The following is a 20,751-nucleotide window of genomic DNA, read 5'->3' on the forward strand; positions in this document are numbered from 1 at the left end:
TGAAGTCGAATCACACCCGCATACAAATCAAAGCGTTCTCGTACCTTAGAATGACTTGTTACAAGTCGTTTCAAATACATAAGTGGGCGACGCACCGAACCGAGGCGGCCATGTTGCATCGCCAGTGGCAGCGTGACCGTAGGTAACCACGGAAACTCAGCGGAGCTGTCGGCTCGGCCTGTCAAAACTGTCACCACTGTGTAGTGTGAGGAAGGACGGAGGCACTGATGTTGCATTCAGGTGCAGTCAGGCAGACGGCCGTCGGCAAACCAACCGGATGTCATTTTACTCCACCAGAGAAAAACGGTAAAACGTGGGTCAGGTAAACAATACCACATTACCATGACAACATATTGTCAGGCCTGTATTGTTTTGCCTCGTGCTGGCGGACCACTTGTTTACATAGACGCTTGTTTATCCTGTTACATGCAGCGTCTGTTGTCTGTCTGACGTCTGCCCCATTTCACCTGAATGCAGCATCAAGAATACGTTCTGATATGCAACCGCACCGCTAGATGGGGGGAATTCCTACACATTTTACGCAGAGTGAGGCAACTTTAAGTTGAAGGACATGCCCCTCACCTTCAGGTTTGCCCCCTTTCATCCAATTGGACCACACATTAACACACCTGTGACTCGTGGTTCATGTTTACATACAGTAATGTATGTGTTCTATTGTTCCAACAGCACCTGAAGAAGTGTTTGTGTGCAATAAAAAATCACTGTGTGACATTCAGTGTGTGGGCATACCCTCCCTTTTTTTCCCATGTATTTAATGGATAAACATGATATTTGGTATGAACATTCATCTCTACTTCAAACACTTTGTTGTTTTCCTGACTTTTCACTTTTACATCCAAACAGCACCAATACTTCCATCGTCCCCAATCAGCTGCTAATAAAAAAAAATGACATCTACTGTACAAGTGACATTGCGTGAGTCTCTCACATCCTGTGTCACACTTATCTTCTGCATCTCCTTTCAAACAGTGATAAACCCAACAGACACTTTCCACACACACACATGAGCACAAACTGTCTGAGCTGGGGCAGTTTGCCGTAGGAGGCCTCAATGGTGTCAGTGCGCCTGTCCTCACTCTGCAGCTCTGGACTGGGCTCCAATTAAGTGGAGATGTCTTCCTTTCACCGCCTCGTTTGCCTAATTGGATTAATGAGGGAGAACCTTTTGACGGACGGCTGGTCCAGGGGCGGCGAGGCGACTCTGTGGCAGCTCCAGAAAGTAAACTGCGAGACACACCGATGCACGACAGCTCGGAGGCAGAGGAAGGAACGTGTTGAGAGTGTTGGGCCGGCTTCACAAAAACATGATGAGAACTACAGTGTGAATGCACAGAAACGGCTCCTACGTGAGCCAACACACGAGAGGAATAAATGAGCTGATGCACGATGCTCTGGGTCATGATTTTTAAGATTTCACTCGTCACTGGAAAATCCATCTCGTCTTTGAATCCAGATCAGCTGAAAGCGACGAACAAAAGACGAGTGTTTTCTGTCTCGCTGCAGCTCTTGTGTTTCTCCGCTGCACAGTGAGGTTTTGAATCGATTCAAGGTCCCGCGTGTTATGAAACTGAATCATCAGATAATTCATAAAAGGTTTGCTGCTGGTTTGCGCAGAACACTGCAACCAGTGCACCTGTGGGCGTGTGGATAAATGCTCCAACTGTACAGAAGCAAATAACACTGTGTCTGGTGGAAGACATTTTCTAAAGTGTATGGTTTCTGCTTGAATTCAGGTTTGAAGAGATAAACTGACCCATTGTCTGGTCAACAAAACAAGGCAGATTAAATTTGAGGTTGTTTTTTGTTGTTAACGTTTTGAGCCACACATCAGCACTGATTAAATAAAGTCAAACCTATTTCTGACACATTTATTTTCAGTGTGCCCGTATTCAAGAATGCTCACTGTTGTCTCCTCATATTGTCCATTTAGTTGCAGCGCCGGGGCTTTCAATCATCTCACATGACCTCCATCATGATATTTGCTGGTTTATCTCATCCAGTGGCTGCTATGGAGCATCAGACAGCATGGAGTCTGACTACCGTGGTGAACTCGATGAACTCCCCACCGGTGGCAAAGAAGATAACGGTGGCCTACTGTACACACCTGTGGACATATTGGTAATAAATGTTTTTTTACACTGGGTCGACAGATTCTTCTGCCTATTATTATAAACTTTGTAAATATACTTAGATTGGTCCTTGAATTCAGGGGATCTGTGTCTGGAAAGTCCTGGAAAATTATTTGAATCTGATGCTAAACAAGATGTGGGAACCCTGAATATTATACTTTACTAGAAGGAAGCCACAATAATTGTAACTGCTTGATTTCTTATTTTACTTTCAAGTATATTTTATATCAGAAAATAACTTTTGGCCCCTTTGAAAGTCATTTTCTGAAAAAGTGCTTTATACAAGACTTGACACTCACATTCACTGTATTTTTCAAGTCAACATGGACTACAATCATCAGAAAAATGAAAATGTGAGCTTCAACAACACTAATGTTACTACGTCTGGTCATTTTTGCTTTCTATTACACAATTTGGGATAGAAACCACGCCCACTTCTAGCTTAAATCCAAATACAGATCTTGATGAAGATCATTTTTAGATCAATTTTTGAATTTCAGATACAGATGACCGCTGCACAGTTGCTATGTTACCATCCCTTTGCAACCTTGGCTACATTATATTTGTTAGATGTTGAATCCCCATCATTCTACATTTACAAAGTAAGAATCCACCCAATGGAACTGGACTTTTTAGGGCATGTTAGGTTTTATCGGACACTTATCTCAGCCCACTGGAGTCCATGGGTCTCATAGAGGAGAAAACTGTTAGCTCAGTAAAAGCCTGAATCAGTTTGATTAAGGGAGAAATATTCTGTGTGGCATGAATCAGCAATTAGTGGCTACATTGGAAGTGCAAGCTAAGCTAAACGGAGAACGGCCAGTGTCTTTTACCCAATTAGAGCCACGGAGCAGACATCAGCTGGCAGGGTCAGGGCCGGGTCGAGTCAGGACGAGTTGGTTCAGGGCCGCAGACTGGGACTGGGTCTGGGTCCAGGACTGAACAACTGAGACCAAAGTGACCGAAGAAAGACGCCTTTGTTTGGTTACTGCTCAGATTAGATGAGATAATGAAACAGTATTACATAAGGAGACTCTTCACACAGCACGTCAGTAGATTTGTTGGTGACATTGATTGTGTGTGTGTGTGTGTGTTGTCTCTCTGCCAGCATAACCCACTGGTAATTGGGGTGGCTTCCAGCTCCTCTGGTGAAGGGTGTGGATGGTCATAATGAGAGGAGTTTGGCTTCTCTTCAGTGTGTGTGTGTGTGTGGGTGTGTGTGTGTGTTCTTGTACTTACTACGTTGTGAGGACCGGAAAGAGTTTTTAACCAACAGAGTGAGGACATTTTTAGGAAGTGAGGACATTTTGGCCGGTCCTCACTTTTTTCCAAGGGCTGTTTGAGGGTTAAGACTTTAGGTTATGATTAGGTTTATATTAGGTTAAGAGTAATGGTTAAGGTTAGGTATTTGTTATGGATGGTTAAGGTTAGGGTAAGGGGCTAGGGAATACATTATGTCAATGAGTGTCCTCACAAAGATAGCATTACAAGGATGTGTGTGTGTGTGTGTGTCCGTCTCAGACTGTTTGTTTGGGGGTGATGGTGCCTCGGGGCCAAGTGCTGTTAGCCTGCGCTGGCGAGCCGCCGACCCTCAGGCTTCAGCCTTTTGTTTAACCCAGATCGGTTTGGAGAGGGGAAGCCACTAAACCACCCACAGACCTGGAGGACCCTGATTGGCCATGACAGACTGTAAAGAGAAACCTGATTGGTTCTGACAGTCAGGGCCCGCCAGCCAGTTTGGTGACCCAGACAGGAGGGAGAAGGGGAAAGGTTGGACACTGGCTGGCAAACAAACAAAAGCTTCCAGGCTCCTGTAAGAACAATATGTTCAATCCTGTCTGTGGTGAAACCTCTATAAATATGTTTTAATGAGACTAATTACACAACATGTGATATCCCATTATGACATTAAACAAATGACTCACAGCTCACATTGAGAGAGACGGTGATGAGCCACACTGAGTCTTCCTCATGTGGACACAAACTGTCCTTTACCCAGTTAGAGATATGGACAAATTTATTTAGCAGCATTTTGCAAAAAAAAAATTTCTGTTATGAAGCAAATGGAAAATGGTTGAGACATGCACACTGACTCCAAAGCACACAAGACCTTTAACAGACAACGCCCAGATCTAACCCTTCACCTGGTCCAAAGTGACTGAACCAACAGGAACAGAAGAAACAACAGCTGCAGCACATCTGGGCACACACAGCCTCAAGCCTAAAGTCAAGCAGCAGCAGAGAATTGTTTAACGTTTTTATCACTCATCTGATATCAGTGCCTCATGATGCAGTTGATGATATATGGGATAGTAGTGGTGTCTCATAAGGGAATATTTCAGCCTCCCCTTGCAACAGATTGCCAAGGCATAGAGGTAGGCTAGATGAAATATTGCTTTGTTTACTTGTCTGAAAAATCACCTAATGTGAGCGTATGAATGTTTTTATGACTTTGGAGAGTCATTTAGAATTTTAATTTGTTTACATTACTAATTTTTTGGTTTGCCATTTCAAACTTAGCAGGTGAATTGTGACTCAACTGTAAAAATGATTTAAAGTCACCATTTCTTTGCCAATTGACGCATAACAAAACCAACAAAGCACATTAAGAGGTGTGTGTGTGTGTTTTTTTTTGATAGTGAGAGAGTAGGCTAATAAACACAGCAAAATAAAAATGGCCACAGGAGTCAGATGAAGAGAGAAAGGCCTCATTCACACTCATTCTCATTGATTTTAGCATCAAATACCTGAACCTCAGGAGACACACACATACACACACATCCCATTCCCACACTCACTTCAATGAATAAGACATGAGGCTTTTTTATCTTTACTCAACTCGATGCTGCTCATTAATATCGATATAAAGGGGAAACGCTCAGGCCTGCAGTCGCCTCTAATTGAAAACCTCACCATCGATTTTTCCCTCACTCATCTTTTTTCTTTATTCTTCACTCTGTCTTCTCGTCTCCTCTCCGTCTCTCACGTCTCATATCAGAAATGTCATTTTTCATTCCTCCGTCTTTTTCCTCGTCTTTCTAAACACATTTCTCCGTCTCTCCTTTTCTTTCTCCTCTCCTCCTTCTACCACGTAAATCCTCTCATTTATGACTCCACAGGTGGTGGGATGGAGGAAGGAGGTGTTGCCATGGAGACGATCTCAGCCTCGCAAGAGTCTCTGCGGCGCTGCAAACCCAACAAGCTGTGATCTGCATTCGCGCACGGTAAACACACAATTGAGCGCACACACACACACACACACAATAATATTGTGGTAATCTTTGTAGAAGTGCAAATTTATGAGACCGAGAAAAATGTAATATTGTACTGTTTATGTGTGTGTGTTGCTTCTCTCTATCCTTACGTTAAAGTGGCTAGTCCAATTAAAACTGACAGGTGTGGTGTGGTGTGTAAGCACATACATACTGTATATGTGCATCCAAGCATCTTCATTTACAGTTTTTCTTGCTCCTTCTGACCTGATTTTAAACAGTCAATTAAAATTCAATTGTGTAAGCATGTGTGTGTCTGTGTGTGTTTTCCACTCTTCCAGACACACACACACACACACACACACACACACACACACACACACAGTTCCCTACCACTCTTTCTTCCTCCCTGACTTCATGAAAACTAAATTAAATTAATTATTTTGAGCTTTTATTTTGAAATCGTCAGTAGCCCATGTTTATTTTGTATATCAGCAGATAAAAAAAAAATCAGACAGGATAAAATGAATAACACATGAGGATGAAATATAAAAATAGTATCCTCAGTGCAACCAGCCAGACTCTGAACTGTGGTGTATGATCAGAAACTAATTTGCCGTTTCCCGTGTTTTCCTCTGAACTACACACGTCAGCATCCAGCAGCATCTGGTGGAGCTCAATCTGCAAGATTAGAAATCATGTTCTTACTGGAGGATCGGGCATCCCATGATTTTTTTCTCCTGTTCTGATGTAGAAAGAAACATGTGCATACTGCAGCAGGGCAGTGAATGAGGAGACGGTGGTGGATGGACATTGGAACTAGAAGTTGTTTTCGTTGTCATCTGCATTATTCATGATCTTTTCTGTCATGCACAATAATTGTGGAAAGATATTTTATATTTGATAATATATAAGAATGTATTTGGTTGCAAGTCAGGAAACATGGAGAGAGTGAGAGGTTTGAGCTGCACTAGTCTGGGCATCAAACTTCAAATCTTTCATTGGTTTGGTGCCACTGAGGATCCACAACTACTGTACCTCCTTGTTCAATACTAACTTTTGATAATGAGGGAGTAAACCTCACCAAGTGTCAGTGAGCCAATCAGCATCCAGCATGCATGGATGAAAATCTGTTTATTTACATGGGCATTTGAGATGAGACTGTACATCTGTGATCTGTATTATAATATTCTTTTACAGGAAATGGATTTGCAGCGATCTGAATCATGAATCAGTATCAAATTGATACTGAGTCAAAGTATCAGTATCGGAAAGCTTTGAACGCCTCTCAGCCAAATGCAACACGAGCCCCCAATGGTGAATGGTCTAACCATTAGGCCATCCCATGACTTTCTGCAAAAGCACAGATGGTTTGTGATTTTTATTAACTACACTTCAGTCAGACAACTCATTATTAAAATGTTTATTGCAGATTCAATATGCATCTGAGTTTGGCATCAAGGCTCCGACTTCATCTCTCCCTGAGAATAGGATTTCATTAAAGGGATAGTTCAACATTTTGGCAAATTGGCCCATTGCCATAATTTCTATATAATAGTCATAGCAGTAGGTTCCTTACCTTTAATTGTCAGTGCAAGCTGTATTTAGAACGGCAGAGCAGAGCCGCAAGCTGCTCAGAGCTACGCTACAGAGGCTAATGGGATTTCTTGGTTTCCCTCATCAAACTCATCAAATACACAATCCAACAACTCCACAACGCTCTCATGGACAAGTTGTGACCTGCACATTCACCACGCTATGAGATAATAACACAACGTTACCAGACAGAGTTGTTTTAGAGGTAAATTCATGCAAAACTGCTGATGTGCGTTCCCGTCGGCAAGCAGTCTCTGCATTTGCCTCGAAAACAACTTTGTTGAGAGTTGAGAGTTGTTGGATTGTGTATTTGATGAGTTTGATGAGGGAAACCAAGAAATCCTATTAGCCTCTATAGCGTAGCTTTGAGCAGCTTGCAGCTCTGTTCCGCCGTTCTAAAAATAGCTTGCACTGACAATTAAAGGTAACAAACCTACTGCTATAGGGATTATGCCAATGCGCCAATTTGCCAAAATGTTGAACTTCCCTTTAAAGTATATGGGAGTGATGAGCGAATATCATAACCCAGAGCCAACAGGTGGATGCTGGGGTGGTGGTGGGGCAGAAATAGTGTAGTGCTGTGTGATGCTGCATGTCACAGACAGGCAAAGAGGACGATGGGTAAGTCACCCATCTTAAATAGACCGTAGTGTCATGTGAGTGACGCAGCGCAGCTGGAGTTGGCTGCCTGAACCAGCTCGCTTCATTTTGTCTTTCTCTTCAGTGCTACAACTGATGATTGATTCACTTTCAATTAACCAGTAAGTCTATAAAATATCAGAAATAAATATGAACAATATATTAAAATATTGTTTTTCACCCAATATGACTATTTGATGTTTTGGAGGAATCATGAAAACTCTAATTCATTTTTTTCTACTGTGTTCTGTTCTCTTCATCCAGTTGGATCATAAACTGAAGCTCAACACCTGAGAACACAGCATCGCACAAATCAAATAAACCCGCTTGTCTAATTATCTGTCTTCCTGCTGAACCTGGTATGTTGCCATGACAGGTGTGTGTGTGTCTGTGTGTGTGTGTGTGCGCTCTCAGAGGGATGTGATGGGTGGACTGAATGCTAATATGACAGTCTGCAGCAGAGGAGCACGCACCGTCAGACGGAGGATAGGAGGGGGGGGGGGGGGGGGGGGGGGGGCTTTTGCACAAGCATGAACTCAATGACTCGCTTCAGGAAGGACACACAGTGACACACACACACACACAGTCTAGCATCTATGTAGCACGCTGACGAACACACACACAGAGCGAACGCACTGTAGCTCACATCACAGCAGAGAGACAGGTGCAGGCCTACGCACACAAAACGATGCACACTTCCATCTTTTTTTTTCCACCGTTTCCTCCTACATGAACACACACACACACACAAACATGTAAATTACTGTTCAAGGGCAACCAGAGTTTGAGAACAACGCCAACTCAGCAGCACTGCTAAAAAAAAAAAAGAAAAAGCAACACATACTGTATCCTAATTGTTTTGTCTTTGAGCAGGAAGGACGGCGGCAGCAGCTCCGGGCCGTCACAAACTTTGTCAGGTTGTTTCGTGACCTTCTCCGCCTGCACCACAAACCTCCGCACGTCCGCCGCCAAGGACGACGGTGACAATGGCATCCAAAGCAACTGCCACACCTGTGAGCCCAAAAACAGCTGGACGCAGGCGAGGACGGAGACATGGAGGATACGCCGGCGCAGAGGGACACTCACTTCTTCACTGACACAGTGGGTGATGACTTTCATGCAAATCTTACAAGTATAAACAGTTCCCCTGGAGAATTTTAATCACATCAGGGTTGGGAACGCTGAAAACAAAATTACCGGTTGGTTCTGATTCAGTATGTCTGCATTGTGCATCCACATGTAAACACATGAAGGGTTTATCAATCAGTTCTTTAAAGGGACAACGAGGAGTTTCTATTCGGTTATAAAAAAGTCTCACGTTAATGTGGATGAATCTACGCTACCCACACTTGTTAATGGGCCCATTTTCGATAAATATATCGTTTTGTCTCTATCGTTATTTTGTTATTATTAGTGGTGGTGGAAATGCTGGGCGGCGACCAGCGTTTCTTTACTTTCGGTTTTGTGGCGAGTCATGAGAATAACGCCGCCGAATAGCTGTTTATGGTCGGAACTACGACGGTATGTGATCGTCTTCCAACCTCTGACTTTAATTCTCGATGAATGAAAACATGAGTCTGTCTTGCGCCGGTCAAAGAATTTCACGGTGCGCAGAGGCTCATACATGTAGTGTGAAAACGCTTCGCTTTTCCAAAACTCCTCGTTGTCCCTTTAAGTTAAGATCTTGAGGTTTATCACAACTGGAATCACACCACGTCTCGGTCTCTTCTTCACCAAAAGCAACAAATTAAATGTTTAACAACAGCAGTGAAATTATATGAAGCACCAAAACAAAAAAAGTAGAAGAAAGAAAATCATCTGTGATCTGAGCCAAAGCTAATCTTGTTTCTCGTAAGTTCAGGACGTTCAGGAGGTTTTTACCAGGAGCCAAATTATCCACAGAGGTGTGCTCCTCTCCAAAACAAACAGAGAACGAATAAAAAAAGACAGTTTCCTGTTAGAAATCTCTGATGGACACAGGACATGAAGGAGTAGACAGAAACCTGTGTTTACTCAGCTTCTTCCTGTGATAACTCAAGTCTGGTTGTAGTTTAGGAACTGTTGCAAATAAACAGTAGTTATGGTGATGTTTAGGTAACTAGAACACCTGGTTAAGACCTCGACACAATACATTCCCTTGGGGGTCACTATGGCCCTTCATACTTCATTAGTGTTACATCCCAGTGGATATTAGATGCAGCTCAACATTGTTCAAACTAAGAAGATGGTGATTTAAACCCCAAATATTGATTTTGTTGAGGATGAAATGTTGTGATTATCAAATGAAATCAGTCAGTTAATCATTTAAGAGAGTCTTATTGGCAGGTGACAGAAACCAGAGGAAGCCAAAGTCCAAAAAACTCAGAGGACGACATGAGCAAACAGAATGAAGCAGAGACACTGACTGAGACACACAGGAGATCAGACACAACTGAGACACATGAAGGTGGAGCAGATGATAAAATAAAACAGGAAATATACCAAAACTTAAAATAGAAAGTCCAAATCATGACAGGAAGTCCACAGAGTCGCTTTGAATTCTGGGGCTTCTGTCACTGCTGTAATGTTTTAATATCGTGCTAATTAAAAAAACACTGTGAGTGAAGTTTTTCTATTTCCTGCAGGTCAGTGATCAAAATGAAGCCCTCCTCCTGTAGGAAACAAGCTTATAGGTTGTCTGCAGCAGGTTATTGTCAACCGTAGTTACGTTTTGTTGCTAGGCGACATCCAGTGGTCATAGTGATTATGGCAGGAGCAGAGGGAAAAGTGCGGTGACGCAGTGTAAAGAGACAAAGTTCGTGTCAGGAGGAGATTATGATGGACGGACGGGTCGACAAAACACAAGAATGACAACGGAGATCGAGCGTCAAACTAGCAATTCATGTTGTTTTCGTTATCAATGTAACCATGACAACAATGACCATATAGTGTTGAGGAAGTAGCCTATTTATTTTATCCCCAAATCACCATCTTTTCCTTAGCCTTACCAAGCCATGAGTGCTTTTAGCATGGTGACAAAAGTTGGTGCAACACTGTCTGTACAGTCTGTGTGAAACTGTGACAACCGAAACCAAAGTTTGAGTCGTGTGTAGGCCTACTTGTGTAGCAAAGACTTTTGTGTTAAACTGTTATCAGCTCATTCTGACGCTGAGAAACAAACTTTATTCTTACATAATTTCCAAATGCAACATCGAAACTGTTTTATGCCCATTTCCCAAGATGTTCTTACTTACGCCTCGGAGGAGGTTAAAATCTAAACACAGACACATGCACAGTTGAGTTGAGTTGAGTTCCTCCTGCACACACACACACTTTCTCTCTCACAGTAACACAGAGAGAAGCCAGCAGCTGGTGGGGTCAAGCCCGTGGCCACCTACGTATGCTAATGTTTGGCCCACAGGCAGATCCAGGTGGGAGGATATAACAAACGAGATTAGGATCATTTAGTTTCCCAACAAACAGATTTATCTGGATGAGAGTCCTAATAGCCCAACGCTGATCCCAATTTAGAGCTGAGAGGAAAGTTTGTGTCCCCGCTCGCTCCCCCGGGCGAAACACACAGAGAGATAGAGAGAGAGAGACGGCTCAAATCACACAGACTGTGGCTGCAACCAGAGACTGTCTTCACCATCGATTACTTGCTGAGTCTGTCAAACGCCGGGAACAAGAACCAACTGCTTCCTTCTTGTTTCAAGAGACGGCGAAAAATAGTCAAAAGTGCAGAAAGAGAAACAGAGACTGAATGAAAAAGAAGTAGAAACCAGGAAATGAGACAGAACACCAACTGGACATCAGGGCGTCAGTCTTTCCTTTTGTCATGTCATTGTCATTTTGTCGACATGTAATGGCTGCATGTTACTGCCAATGAACTTTGCTTATTCATGACCTCAGTGGTTTCAGATTTGCAGCTGCCATCGCTCCTACAGCTCATCTCATCTATTCTAACTGTGCTATATCTATACTTCAGTCGACAACTCACGATTAAAATGTTTATTGCAGCTTCATTATGCATCTGAGTTTGGTGTCAAGGCTCCGACTTCATCACTCCTTGAGAATAGGATTTCATTAAAGGGATAGTTCAACATTTTGGCAAATTGGCCCATTGCATAATCCCTAGTTTTAGGAATAGGTTCTTTACCTTTAATTGTCGGTGCAAGCTATTTTTAGAATGGCAGAGCAGAGCCATGAGCTGCTCAGAGCTGCTCCATCACTTCCATCAAACACCAAACATCGCAGCCTCTAAAACAACAAATCATTTCTCCTTCACCAGGTGTGAACAAGTGTTTTCCTGTCTCTGGAACCAAACCCTTTACTCCACTTCTGCTGAACAAGATGTTCAAATATCTCGCAAACTGAAGCAGCGTCTAAAAGTGACTGCTCCCAAAATATCATCAAGATCGACTGTAAATGATCTGCAGTGACAGAAACAGCCAGGATGACTTCTTCTGAAAAAGCTGCGGCTTCCAAAATAAAAACCACTGATGTTTGCAGAGCCGACTGTACATCTGCTGCTGGGAATCAAACACGCCACATAACAGCGTAGAGGGAATCATTCCACTGAAATAATGAATACGCCACTAGAAAATGATGATATCATCTACAAATTAAAGCGGGTTATGATGGACTACACCCATCAGCAGTGGGATTTGGACACACACACACAAACACAAGCACACACACACACACAGGCCAGTAGGCGTCGAGCCACCAGACTTGGCGAGAAGCTTCGGTGTTCGCCAAAAATCCAACCGACGCTTTCAGCCTTAATGAAATTCAAAGCGCGAACACATTATGGCGGCGATATGAACACGCTGTTCTGCCAGCCGGTGTCATGTCAACCCATGTGTGTGGTTTCCATGGAGACAGAGAGGGAGGAAGATACAAGAGTGTCAAAGCCATTGTTCACCAATAATCATAAAGGTATAGCCAGGTGATTTTATTGGGGGAGGATGAAGGACACAGAGGAGGAGGAGGAGGAGACCTGGTTTTTTTTTCTTTCTTTTTATCACACTGTGGTAAAAACAAGGCTTGATGGGGTAGTGGAGTCATGGAGGGAGGATTTGGCTCCAAGATTGACCCAGTGCACATCAAAGATAATCTGTCAGGCAGCAGATATGTGTCAGCGGGGCAGGAGGGCCAAGGGAGCGGCTGCACATCCCTGCAAGAGCGAGGAGCCGTTAGTCCATCAACCACCTATCTACCAGTTAAACCGTGAGGCGGGGGGGAGGGGAGGGGAGAGACGGCGGCATATCATCTGTATTAAACACACAGAAAGAAGAAGGAGGAGGAGGAGGAGGAGGAGGAGGAGGAGGAAGAGGAGGATTGCAAATGGCCACTAGAGAAAAAGCGGACAGGAAATGAGTGACGGCGTTGTGCTGGGCTGTTGTCAGCTCCGGGCCGTTGGCCTTGGACGTTTGAGCATCGTTCACAGATGTGGGGCAAGCTGCCGCCGCTACACTTCACCGGTGAAGCGGGAAAATGTGTGTGTGTCTACGTGGGGATAGTGTGTGTGTGTGTGTGTGTGTGTCTGTGTGGAAGGAGGAGGTTTAGCCCAAGGTTGTTTTAAGGGTCTGAACCAGATCTGCCTCTTTTTGTTAAACAGCCACCGGAGTTTGAGCCGACAGGAAGCGGAGTCGTCCCTCGGGTGGGGGGGGCTAGGGGGTTACAGCAGCTATTAGTCAAATCTGAGTCTCAGGTGGTCATGTGACGTTTTATCATCTCAGTGTCCCACGGTAATCACTACACACCTAAATCTCCGTTGTTAGCTCTAAGTCCTGCTGCAGACATCACTGACTTGTAATTTCTCTATAGAGAGCCTGAGCGGAAGCAGGAAGTAACGTCGCCATGGGACCTCAATTTGGAAAAAATCTCCATGTAAGTGAACGGGAGTCAAAATTTTATTTTGTGATCTAATTGAATTGTGTCACAAGAAAAATATATGACCTTTACCGATTTAAAACATTGTGTTTGTGCCAAAAAATCTGCATATTTTGACTCCCATTCACTTACATGGAGATTTTTTCCGAATTGATGTCCCATGGCGACGTTACTTCCTGCTTCCGGTTAGGCTATCCACAAGTTTCCAGACATCAAAAACGGAAGCCGGTTTCGGTAGATGGATCTATTAATGCTGGCTTTTAACAATGGATCTGTGTGATATACATTGTTAAAAGCTGGCATGATGATCCATGCGTTTTACAGATTTTAAGTGAAAAAAAAAAAAGATACTGAAACCATGGAAACGTAAACATACAGTTCCACCGGAAGAGCAAAACCGGCTTACGTTTCTGACGTTCGGAAATAGTTGGATAGGCCACTGAGTCTGGTTGAGGCGTTCAGGCTCCATGGGGACAACTGTGCATCACAAGTGCAACCTCACAGAGCAACAGCCATCTTTATCACCGAGTCCTACCTGTTCTATTCTATTTACCTCCCTTTATGTTTACTGTTGTGCGCCAATCACCAAACAAATTCCCTGCTTTAAAAAAATCCAGACTCTGATTTGGATTAAATCTGCTCATGTGATCTGCTTCAACCATGTTATGCTGCAGATGTTGCCATGCCACCAACCTGCATCATTCTGTCTTATTTCATTTGATTTCATTCAGTCTGGGAGCAGGTTGTCCAGTCCACTGATCAGAGTTTGATCTCTGGCTCCTCCACAAGTGTCCACTGAAAAGATACTGAACCTCTGAGCCTCTGATGTATCACTGGTGTGTGTATGGGAGGAATACACTAGCCTATATACTGTATGTAGGTAAAAGCACTGTAGGAATGTGGTGTAAAGCGTTTGGAGTGGTCCTTAAGACTTCAGCTCTATAGAAAACGCTTCATTCACTATTTGTAGCTGAAACTGGAAGGAGAAAAAAAAACTGAAACTGAAAAAACGACTGGATAGAGGTGGAGTCTCTCTCTTTTCATGGCCGCTGCTGCAGCTCAGGTGCCAACAGGATCATTTATGCAGAGCAGCAGAGGTGTGTTTTGTGGAGGAGTGAGGGGTGCAGGGCATTGAATCCTGAACCCTGGTCAACCACAACTGTCATTGTTGAGAGCGTCTGTGAAATTCTTTAAAAGGCAGCCAGCGCAAACTCCTGCGAGTCTTCCCAGTCTTAGTTGAAGTGTTATTAGTGTCTTTTCTAATCTTTTGACAGAGCCAGGCTGTTTGCTCCTGCAGCTAACACGACCACCTGCTGCCAGTCGCTTCATATTAGCCACCAGAGTGGTATTGATCTTCTCATCTAACTCTCAAGAAAGCAAACTGGCACATTTCCCAAAGTCGGAACTGTTCCTGCACGAGAGCCGAGGCCAATTATCTCATTTTCACACACACATCACATCACACCACACCACACAGGCAAGGCCTTTAAAAACTGCTCAGATGAGCTCATGTCTTAGATTGCTGCCACAGGGAAGAGAATGCACCCGCCACTTAATAAAAGAAAATAATACAAAACATCAACGTAATACATTTCAGAGGGGAGATGGAGCGAGGGCTGGACACTGAGGCTCAGCTGCAGCTGACAGAGATCACTGCTCTTGGATGTTCTGCACTGATGTCAGATTTTCTTTCAGCTCCAAATAAAACACACACACACACGCATACACACACAATAAAAAAGAGAACATGATGGTTTTTGGACTCCAATTTGCAATCACATCTCAGCCGGTGAATTGGAGGCAGTGCGATGAAAAGAATCAGCCAGATTATATTAGATTATAACGCCAGAGCGATTTCATCTCGTGCACGCTCCTGCATTATTAATCTGACAGTAATGTAGCCCGCCATGCGCAATGAATCTCAGACAAAGAGACACTGAGAGAAAGAGAGAGAGAGTCCGTGTCTTTTTTTTTTATGTTTACTCCGGTGTGTTTTTTTTCTCTTTCTCTTTCTGTGTATCAGAATGTCCGTTCAGATCCCTTCATGAATTATTCATCACCCTCCCTCCCCCCCTCTCTCCCCCCCTACAGCCCTAATCCTCGCCTTTGTGTCGCTGTAGTGCCAGTGCGCCTCCGGGGATCCGGACCCGGTTTCCAGCATCGACTGGACGCTGTCACCGCCACAAACCTCCCTCACTCCTCCTGTAATGTTCCTTCAGTGTCTCACAGTCAGTCTGCACCCCCCGGACTCTTGATTTACTGACCTCTTTTTTTTTTTTTTTGCTGTGTTGCCTTCTAAAGATGTTACTATCATGTCCTACTTTTTTTTTTTTAACCCTGAATAATCACTCTCAGTGTCTGCCATATCTCTGAGCTCATTGTGACCTTATTGCATATTTAATCCTCCATCTATAATATCACTTCTTCCTATGAGGAATCGAATATTTTAATTCATAATCATAATATCATGTCTTGCAAATGTGTCTGTGGTGTCCAAAGGGTTCACACTGACCCCATTGTTACCTCCCCTCTGGTGTCTCTATAATATCCATAGGAGCGTTGATTGTCTAATTGTGTCTTTATCGTGACCTAATTTTGGGTTTTGCCTTTTTTTGGGTCTCCTGTGGCATTTTAGTGTCCCTGCAGACACTCGGTGATCAATAATGAGCCCTTCGTGGTTTAATCATGACATATGGGCATCCATGTGAAATAGATATGAAATGTGGACATTCCTGTGATCACCCTGCAGAGTGACACCGAGGAGCTTCTCTGCTGTAGTCCACATGTAAATGTGTATTATCTACATTTTTTGGGGGGGTGACAGATTCTGCAAAATGTGTTTTGCTTTGATCAGAAAATATCCAGGTGTTTAAGCTAATGGCACCAAATTGTCTTGGGCAATGGACTTTTAATACCAGTTGAGCGTTGAGAGCTTCCTAACCTACAATCCGAGCCTCACTGACCTCCTTTCTGGCTGCCCTGTGGGAGTGTGTTTAGGTACCACAGAGAGGACATGCTGCTGCTGCTGCTGCTGCTGCCGCTGCTGCCGCTGCAGCAAAATATTACTAACATTATCAAATAAAAACCGGCTGCATGGTTCAAGTGCACAGCTGAGGGCAGCTTCTTACCGTGGACAGCCGGCGGGATCAAGTGCAGAGCCAGGACGCACGACAGCAGCGTTAGTCTCCAGCATCCCGTGCAGAGGCTCGTCTCCTTCGCCTGCATCCTCAGCGAGCGGTGGTGGCCTCAGATGGAAAGAAAAAAAGAAGAAAAAAACACAAAGTCCCTGTTCTGATAGAGGCGCTACACTTCACTAAATGTGGCCAAAAGTAATCCGGACCGGTGGCTCTGTTGGTTCGCGTGCAGTCTAGACTCCAGCCTCCTCCATAGCCGCCTGGTCTCCGCTGTCTCCGCTCCGCTCGGCTCGGCTCGGCTCGGCACTGAGGCTGCCTACGGCTCCATCGCTTTACAACAGCGGGCGGAGATGGCGAAGCGAGGGTGGGGTGGAGGAGGTGGTGGTGGAGGTGGCGGTAACAGTCGTGGTAGTAGTAGTAGTAGTGTTGGTGGAGGAGGCGGGGGGAGCACGCCGTGGCTCGGTTCGGCTCGGCTCGGTTCGGTTTGGCTCAGAGAGGCTCGGTGCTTTGGGCACTGGGACGCACGGCGGAGTGGAGCGCGCTCGGCAGCCTTCTCCTCCTCATCATCTGGGGAGGAGGGAAAAAAGGATTGTTGATGCCCCCCCTTCCCTTTCCTCCTCCTCCGCCCCCCATCCTCTTCATCCCTCCTCCCTCCCCTCCCCTCCCTCATGTTCCCAAGGCATCCCTTCTCCTCCCCCTCCTCCTCTCTCCATCCTTCCGAAAACTTTTCCTGCTTGTTTGTCCTTCACCGCCTCCTCCTCCTCAGACTTTTTTTTGTCCTTCTTCAGACATTTCTCCTCCTCTTCTTCCTCACTTCATCTTCCAAGACTTTATTACAGTAACCTACTTTTCCTCTCCCTATCAATCGCTCCTCTCCCTCCATCTGCCTCCTCTTATCTCCATCCTTCCCATCCCTCAGATACTTCCTAAATCCCATTGCCCCTCTATCATCTCTTCCGTCATATCTTTCCACCTTTTCTCTCCTTCTACCTCCTCTCTTCTTACAAAGAGTCATCCATCTTCATCCTCCTCCCCCTCTTTTCTCAAATCATCTCAGATCTTTTCACCTGCCTCAAACCTTTCCCAAGACTTTTGAAAACTTTTTTTCCTGCTCCAGAGATGTTTTCTGTTTCCCCTTTCTCCTATCCTTCCTTTCTAAAAGTTCCTTCCTTCTTTCATCTTCTTCATCTGCCTTCCTCCCTCCTTTCCATGGGCAGTTCTCCTTCTCCTCCTCCATGTTAACCTTCTCTATACAATCTCTTAATTTTAATCTACAAAATCTTAAATTCTTTCTTAGTTTTTGTTTATTACCTCATCTGCATCCTTCCTCTTCCTTAAAATTCCTGTCATCTTCCATCATCTTTCCCCTCCTCTTCCTCCTCATATTTTCCTCTCCCAAAACTCCTCTGCACTTCTCTGCCTGTTCTCTCTATCCTTACTTTACTTTCTGCAAAAATATTCCTGATCATTCTGAAGACACTTCCTGCCTCCTCCTCGTCTCCATCTTTTTTCCTGTTTTGATTATTCCACCTCTTTCTCCTCCTCAGACTTTTTGTCATCTCTTTAAAAGGCATTTATCCTCTTTTTCCTCCCCACTTTCTTATTCATATTACATATTACTTCTTTTGTCTTTTCTCTGGCATCTTTTAAAGAGGTTTCCATCCTTTTCTCTTTTTTCACTTGTCCTCCTTTACACTCCTACTAAACTCGTCTTCCTCTTTCCTCCATCTGATTTTCTCTCTCTTCCTCTGAGACTTTAACTTCTTCCCCCTTCATTTCCTTCTGTATCTTCCACTTTTTTTTCTTTCCCTAAACTCTGCCACTCCTCCTCTCCCTCACTTCCCTCACTCCTCCTCCTCCTCTCCCTCACTTCCCTCCCTCCTCCTCTCTCAAAGCTTTCCGTCATGTGCTATTCATCTGAAAGTGTTGGATCTCAATGGGAGTGCACACACTTTGGCCACTTCTCTACCTTTTTTTCCCCTTCTTTCCCAAGGGAGATCACTCTGTTTCTCTGGAACTTAACTTCCTTGCGTGTCTTTGTGAGTGTCACGGAGAATGAGGCAGTTTACGTAAGACTATGTAGAAAAAAATAAAATAAAATAAAATAAGAAGTGTGGTGTTTGATGCTGTCAAAACAACCAGCTTTGTTTAATGGTGTGACACAGAGAAGCAAACAAAAGGGGGGGAGAGGAGAGTATGGGAGGGTGTCTGGATGAAAGGAGGGTGTGTATGGGGGACTGATGGAGGGGTAAATGGGGGGGTGATACACATGGTGATGAATACCCAAGGGCCCCGGGGGTAATGATGGCGGTGGGGGTCGTGGGGCATTCTTCCACACACACTCACACAAAAAAAGCATAAAGGAAGAGAGAGGGGCAGGGCAACAGGAGAGGTTTTGTGTGGATGCATGTGTGTGTGTGTGTGTGTGTGTGTGTGTGTGTGTGTGTGTGTGTGTGTGTGTGTGTGTGTGTCTGCTAGCAGTTGGTTGTTGTTGATGTGTACATGTGCACATGGAAGCAGCAGCAGTGCCACACACACACACACACACACACACACACACACACACATACAAGCTCTGGAAAAAAATTAAGAGAAAAATGATCAGTTTCTCTGGTTTTACTATAGGTATGCGTTTACAGTAAGTAAAATTAAATTTAAAAAAAATTGTTTTATTCTATCAACTACCGACAACATTTCTCCCAAAACTGAAACAAAAATATTGTCATTTAGAGCTTTTATTGGCTGAAAATGACTAAACTAGTCTAAATAACAGAAATATCAAGTCTTTTCAGACCTTGAATAATAATAATAATAATAATAATGCAAAGAAAACATGTTCATATTTATTCCTGAAGAACACAGCAAGAATATTTTAACTCAGGAAGAGTTTATAAATCAGTTTTTGTGGGATAATGTCAATGTTTAATCCCAGTGATGACCTCATCATTGTCTCATTAAGTAGAATGAGTTTAAAAAATAAAATAAAATAAAATAATGACTGTCATACATGTAGAGATGCTTTTAAGAAACATTTGTGAAAGTGGTCTCTTATTTTTTTCCAGAGCGCTATATATAAATATATATAAAGAGGAATCCAAATGTTTCGCAGCAGAGAAAATGTGCTGGGTGGATTGTTGTGAAAAGTAGGTCACCAGGACAGTTTGGTGTCTTCCATTTAAATAATATAAAATATGGTCTGTCTCTCTCTTTTTCTCTCTCTCTCTGGCAGAGGAAATGTTTTGGGAACACTGTACAAAAAATGTGTGTCACTCAGACCCCAAAAACATCCTGCCAGAAAACCTTGACTTCACCTGTCGTCTCTCCGTCTGCCTCGTGCCCAGATCTATACGACTTCTGGTTTATTCATCATGAGCACAATGAGATAACATTCTCACAACCGACCCTCCTCCTGATTTCTGCTCTCATCTGCTCCGCTCCATGATACCAATATTATCTGACAGTGACGATGGACGGAGGAGTAATAACCAAAGTCGTTTCCGTCTGTTATGAACTTTCATCTCAGGGAGATTTTGTTTGCGTGCCTTCTAAGTTTGACTGGAAAAAGTCATCCCATCCAAATCTAATAAAGTGGTATCTCTCCCTCATTTCGTCCCACTGTTGTCCCACTCTCACAATCAATACTTATTAACACTCAATAAGACCAGAGTCCGCGGCCATCGGAAACAAATATCCATCCGATGGTTACTGAGATGTTTCACTTTAAACCGGGACTGTGAACCTCATGTGGAGCTGGAGGAAAAGACAGAGGATCAAGTCACATTCTTTCAAGATCACAGTGAAACCCTGAACCTCTGCACTCAATTTTGTGACAATCCTTATAGATGACGAGCTGTTTGGCCAAATAAGTGAAGTTTGACTTGTTGGTGCCAAAAGAAAAGTCACATCAGAGTAAGTCAGACTGAATCTATGTGAACAACAAATGTTTGAACATTACAATATTTCGAACATGAGACAGTTTTGGGCTAAAAGAATCAACAAACCAACTCTGCCACATATAACTAAACATAAAACTTTAGAGGCCACAATTTACATGTAGGCTGCTTTTGGATTAATAGTTTGTCCATCAACATGAAGATTAATCGTTTGGTTAATATCATATTTGAAATGTAAAAATGTAAGAAA

The 20,751-nt window shown here is 43.7% G+C and overlaps 1 protein-coding gene across 1 annotated transcript in view; it reads right to left on the bottom strand.

Annotated features, from left to right (window-relative positions):
* The window catches only part of cspg5a (chondroitin sulfate proteoglycan 5a), a gene marked incomplete at its 3' end in the record, with an annotated part of 72,000 nt that extends 55,287 nt beyond the window's left edge, over positions 1 to 16,713 (bottom strand). The window contains exon 1 of the mRNA XM_083988864.1: positions 16,603 to 16,713. Coding sequence (XP_083844990.1) covers positions 16,603 to 16,699 — 97 coding nt within the window. The 5' untranslated portion in view covers positions 16,700 to 16,713. The remainder of the gene's footprint in view (positions 1 to 16,602) is intronic.
* Between the last annotated feature and the right edge of the window lie 4,038 nt (positions 16,714 to 20,751).

This window comes from Trachurus trachurus (assembly GCF_905171665.1).
Source record: "Trachurus trachurus genome assembly, chromosome: 16".
Classification (NCBI taxonomy): domain Eukaryota; kingdom Metazoa; phylum Chordata; class Actinopteri; order Carangiformes; family Carangidae; genus Trachurus; species Trachurus trachurus.